Source organism: Crinia signifera, chromosome 4 (assembly GCF_055691185.1).
Source record: "Crinia signifera chromosome 4, ASM5569118v1, whole genome shotgun sequence".
Lineage (NCBI taxonomy): Eukaryota > Metazoa > Chordata > Amphibia > Anura > Myobatrachidae > Crinia > Crinia signifera.
In genome coordinates this window covers 315,675,984-315,682,267 of record NC_139220.1, presented here as the reverse complement: position 1 = coordinate 315,682,267, position 6,284 = coordinate 315,675,984, and the positions used below count along the sequence as shown (strand labels likewise).

Sequence of the window (6,284 nt, the reverse complement as noted above, 5' to 3'; positions counted from 1 at the left end):
GGATTCGGGCAGGGGGAGCCAGAGCAGGGAGCTGTCAATTATCCATCTGGGCAGGTGGATGGAGCAGGGGCCAGGGGACGCTGCTAGTAGTGCAGAGGCAGCTGCCACTGCGGGGCACACAGGCGGTAGTAACATAGAGCCGAGCAGGGGGAGCTGGGAGCTGTCAGTACTGAAAAAAAAGCCCATACAATGAATGGGCAGCCTGTGATTGGCTGAGTGCTCTCTCGCCAGTCAGCAATTGGCTGAGAGAGCGATCTCCCAATCATTGTATGGGATTTTTTCAGTACTGACAGCTCCCGGCTCCAAAAAAAGGCACATTTGTCTTATAGTTTGCCCTCAGCAAACAAACCCCCTCTTATTCAGCTCCCGGCTCCCCCTGCCCGGCTCTATGTTACTGCCGCCTCTGTGTCCCCCAAAGTGTCCACTGCCTCTGCACTACTAGCAGCGTCCCCCCCAGCCGCCTCGCAGTGTCCCCCACCCGCCACCTCGATGTCCCCCGCCCCCCTGCTTCCTCCACCTTGCAGCTTCCTGGGAGTTGCAAATGATACATTATTTGCAAAACTTAGCACATCAAGTGCCAAAACGTGTGTCCCCCTCCCGGGGAGCTGCAGGGGGAAATCAGGTCCGACTTGTCCTTAGGACAAGCCGGAATAATGTATGGGGGCTTTTAGAACCTGCTTCTGCCGGTCCTTCCTCCCCAGTTCACTAAGTCAAAAGAGATAGGTGGGTTTCATGGGCCACTCCCAATAAAGTTTTCCCCAAATTGTCAAATAAATTGCAATGTTGTTTGCGGATGCCAAATGTGGTTCCCGGGCCGGGGGATTGGAGTGGAGGAAAGATTGGTAACAGCAGGCCATCTAGTCACAATCAGCAAGCAGTTTATTCACAGTACAGACAGAATTATTGTCATGGTTATCACATATTAATCCTTATTCTCTCTCCAGCACAATCTTCATATAGGTTACATCATATTGCAACAGTTCAGCTTTGACTCTCAGTCGCTTCAATGGCAACAGCAGCATAAACAATGATGGGACAGCAATACATTACATCCAAGTGCATTCTGGGAATCAGTACTGCGGCGGTTGCAAACTGAGATTCTTTTTGTTGCATTCTCCCTCTATTCACTGGGAGATCTATCTGCAGTCTATCTACTGGGATCTATCCTGGATGCATTGTGGGGGGCCTTTCATACCTCACGTGGTTTCCTTCCACTCACCCAGACCATCCTCTCCCAAGACTCACACCTCCTGTCCTGCATCTAGGGTACCCCTGGGGAAGTACATAGAAGTCTTGGTTGTATTGGTCAGACATTTCTAGCTGTGTAACGTCACATTATCTTGCTGGAAGATCCCAGCCACCCCAGCATGTATGGTTGCATGTTATTTGCAAGGATGGATTCATAACTAAATTGGTTGAGTGCTGCCACATGGATGACTGGGTCCAGAAAATGCCATGATAACATTCCCCAGACCATAACACTGCCGCCACCAGCTTGTGTCCATCCAACAATGGTTGCAGGGTGATTGTTCTCAGATGTTTCTCATCTGACATGCCAACGTCCATCCATTTGATGAAGCAGAAAACGTGACTCATCAGAGAAGGAAACCCATTGCCAATCAGCGGAGGTGTAATTCTGCTGGGAACATTGAAGCTTTTTTGCCAAAACACCTACTTCCACATAGATGCAGAGATCGTCATTAGTTGCAGAGCCCACATGCAGCAGGGATTGCTGAGCTGTCTGGTAGCCCTCAGGTTCATGTTGATGGTGAGCTGCTCCACTGTAGCACGTCAGATGTCCCTCATGCACCTTTGGAGCCAACGTTCACCTCTTACATCAACGGCATTTGGGTATTCTCAGTTCTTACATCAATTATTCACAATGGTCCCATCTGCCCAGTCACAATACACAATAACCACAGCGGCATGTTAACAGATCACAATCTGCGCTGTTTCAGAAATACTGCCACCCTTGCCCGAAGGCTGATAATTATCCCTCTTTGCACATCAGATAAATTCCCCCTTTTATTTATGACAGAATTGAGTGAATGACCTTATATACCCACCAAGCCAGTGTATGACACATGAAGTACTTCATGGGCTACATGCTGCTGTCATATGTAGGAGTTCATCATAATTATGTGACTCATTCAGAACATTTATATGGTTTCTCTCCTGTGTGACTCCTCAGATGTAGGACAAGCTGTGACTTCCAGGGAAAACATTTGCAGCATTCAGAACATTTATATGGCTTCTCTCCTGTGTGAATCCTCTGATGTAGGACAAGCTGTGACTTCCAGGGAAAACATTTGCTGCATTCAGAACATTTATATGGCTTCTCTCCTGTGTGAATCCTCTGATGACTGACAAGCTGTGACTTCTGGGGAAAACATTTGCTGCATTCAGAACATTTATATGGCTTCTCTCCTGTGTGACTCCTCTGATGTAGGACAAGATGTGACTTCTGGGGAAAACATTTGCTGCATTCAGAACATTTATATGGCTTCTCTCCTGTGTGACTCTTCTGATGACTGACAAGCTGTGACTTCTGGGGAAAACATTTGCTGCATTCAGAACATTTATATGGCTTCTCTTCTGTGTGACTCCTCTGATGTAGGACAAGATGTGACTTCTGGGGAAAACATTTGCTGCATTCAGAACATTTATATGGCTTCTCTCCTGTGTGACTCCTCTGATGTATACCAAGCTGTGACTGCCGGGAAAATTTTTTGCTGCATTCAAAACATTTATATGGTTTCTCTCCTGTGTGAATCCTCTGATGTATGACAAGATATGACTTACGGGGAAAACATTTGCTGCATTCAGAACATTTATGTGGCTTCTCTCCTGTGTGACTCCTCTGATGTCGGGCAAGATCTGACTTATGGGAAAAACATTTGCTGCATTCAGCACATTTATATGGCTTCTCTCCTGTGTGACTCCTCTGATGTAGGACAAGATCTGACTGCCGGGAAAAACATTTGCTGCATTCAGAACATTTATATGGTTTCTCTCCTGTGTGACTCCTCTGATGTACCAGAAGCTGTGATTTATAGGTAAAGCCTTTGTCACACTCAGAGCACACATGTGGTTGTTCTCCTGTGAGACTCATCATGTGTGAGACAGGAAAAATTAATTGTTCAATGTTTCTTCTATTCAGAAAATAAAGTCACTTCTGTTAATCCTCCAGGTGTAAGAATTAATGATGACTTTAGTTGGCTGGATCAGAGAACAACGTCCCTTTGAGCAGGATTTGGACTAAGAATATCAGAATATCCTGTAAGAAATGTAAAAAGTAAATAAAAAAAGTTAACATAGTCTAACTGTTACGTCTGGGTTATATTGTGTAAGGAACATTTTATATATATATATATATATATATATATATATATATATATATATATATATATATATATATATATATATATATACGATGAAGAATAGACGTGTCACTCCAGGGGTCTTTTTCAAATGGTTTTATGTATCAAACGAGCAAAGTAGTTACATGACAAGGTCAACGTTTCGATACTCAGAGGTATCGTTGTCAAGACAGCATGTAACAAGCCTGTTTGCTTGTTACATGCTGTTATGACAACGATACCTCTGAATATCGAAACGTTGACCTTGTCATGTAACTACTTTGCTCGTTTGATACATAAAACCATTTGAAAAAGACCCCTGGAGTGACACGTCTATTCTTCATCGTATCACACTCCTTCTCGTTGGCACCCGGGGCAATTTACTCCTTGGATACCTGAGTGCCGGTTCGTTTCCACGTTCTATATATATATATATATATATATATATATATATATATATATATATATATATATATATATATATATAATATATATAATATACATACACAAAAATAATGAAAAAGATACCTGTGGCCTCCTCCCTGCACTGATCCTCTTCCGGGTGCAGGGAGGAGGAGAGCCCGGCGCAGCAGCAGCAGCGCCGGGTGTGTGAGGGAGGGGGGAGCCGCCGGGACCTGCTGGGACCCGGCGACTCTCACCGCAAAGGACAGCTCTTAACGCAAGAGCTGTCCTTTGCTATAATTATCGCATTTGTTACAACATATGCGATAATTATAATTGCGAAGACAGGCGAAGGGGGGCGGAGATTCTTAGAGAATCTCCCCCCTGGTCCTCTGGTGAAGGATCCCGGCATCTTCTCTTCAAGTCGCGCTTCTCCCGGCTGCTGGTACCCGCTCAGACACTGGAGAGACGCAGAGATCCTTCATCTTCTGCGCCTCTCATCCGAATGATTCTATTGGCCAATCAGGAGCTGACTTTCTTGGCCTAAAGCCATGTCGTCCTAAAGTCATGTTGATCTAATTGCATGTCGAACTAGCCACATGTCGACCTTTCAGAATGTTGACCTAATGGTGTCGACCTAATGCTTGTTGACCAACTTGCTGTAGACAAAACGATCCCAACCTGCCCGGGGAATGCGCACTCGGCCACCTGAAGCCATTAGGTCTTGGGGGGCTGGGTCTCCAGATTGATTGATTGATAGATTGTTTTTTATATGTATGTGAATAAAACCAACTGTACTTCACTATATACATATATTTTTTTATCCTTTTATGCCCTACTTGAATGATGGAGGTATATCATCATTTTGACTTACCAGCGCAGGCTAAGTGTCATTATTCAAATTTTTATGTCTTGTGTATTTACGGGGAAGGAATAAGGAATCCTTTTCTTAGGATATTGCACACAGCGTATATCAGGGTTGCCTACTTTGTTATTCTCCTCTCCGGGAGAAGCCCGGAGAGGAGAGTTTCAGCAGCCGCTCAGGGGGCGGGGCTTAAGCGTGACATCACTAAGCCCCGCCCCATGATGCTAAACCAGAAAATTTACGGATCTCCGTGGAGGGGGCGGGGCTAAAATGCCGAGATTGTGTCATTTTAGCTCCGCCCCCTCCTCTGAGACCCGAGGATTGCGGGGGTGCCCCCTGAATCCGGGAGGGTTGCCCACCCTTCCGGGGGCCGGGAGGGGGGACACGATTTTGGGGAGACTCCCGGAAATTCCAGGAGGGTCGGCAACCCTGGCGTATATATACATTATACACTTTCACCCTTTTTCCCTCTTGCAAAGTATCTCACTCCCTGTATACTGTATATCCCCTGTATTACACTGTATCTCACTCCCTGTATACTGTATACAACCTGTATTACAATGCATCACACTTCCTGTATACTGTATACCTCCTGTATATGGCTGTATTCATGTAACACAACTGTCCTGTTACTCTCTGCTGAAGCAGTTACACAGCATATGCCCAGACCTGGGAATTACAATGTATCTCACTCCCTGTATACTATATACCCCCTGTATTACAATGTATCTCACTCCCTGTATACTGTATACCCCCTGTATTACACTGTATCTTACTCCTGTATACTGTATACCCCCTGTATTACACTGTATCTCACTTCCTGTATACTGTATACCCCCTGTATTACACTGTATATCACTCCCTGTATACTGTATACCCCCTGTAATACACTGTATCTCACTCCCTGTATACTATATACCCCCTGTATTACACTGTATCTCACTCCCTGTATACTGTACACCCCCTGTATTACACTGTATCTCACTCCCTGTATACTGTATACCCCCTGTATTACACTGTATCTCACTCCCTGTATACTGTATTACACTGTATATCTCTCCCTGTATACTGTATACCCTCTGTATTACACTGTATATCACTCCCTGTATACTGTATACCCCCTGTAATACACTGTACCTCACTCCCTGTATACTATATAACCCCTGTATTACACTCTATCTCACTCCCTGTATACTGTATACCGCCTGTATTACACTGTATATCACTCCCTGTATACTTTATACCCCCTGTATTACAATGTATCACACTCCATGTATACTGTATTACACTTTATATCTCTCCCTGTATACTGTATACCCCCTGTATTACACTGAATATCACTCCCTATATACTGTATACCCCCTGTATTACACTTTATCTCACTCCCTGTATACTGTATACCCCCTGTATTACACTGTATCTAACTCCCTGTATACTGTATACCCCCTGTATTACACTGTATATCTCTCCATGTATACTGTATACCCCTGTATTACACTGTATATAACTCCCTGTATACTGTATACCCCCTGTATTACAATGTATCTCACTTCCTGTATACTGTATACCCCCTGTATTACAATGTATCTCACTCCCTGTATACTGTGTACCCCCTGTATTACACTGTAAATCACTCCCTGTAAACTGTATACCCCTGT

At 44.5% G+C, this 6,284-nt stretch overlaps 1 protein-coding gene across 1 annotated transcript in view; it reads right to left on the bottom strand.

Annotated features, from left to right (window-relative positions):
* Positions 1–702: 702 nt before the first annotated feature.
* The window catches only part of LOC146075875 (uncharacterized), a 42,005-nt gene continuing 36,423 nt past the window's right edge, over positions 703–6,284 (bottom strand). Inside the window, exon 2 of the mRNA XM_083185544.1 lies at positions 703–3,277. Coding sequence (XP_083041670.1) covers positions 2,147–3,115 — 969 coding nt within the window. The 5' untranslated portion in view covers positions 3,116–3,277 and the 3' untranslated portion in view covers positions 703–2,146. The remainder of the gene's footprint in view (positions 3,278–6,284) is intronic.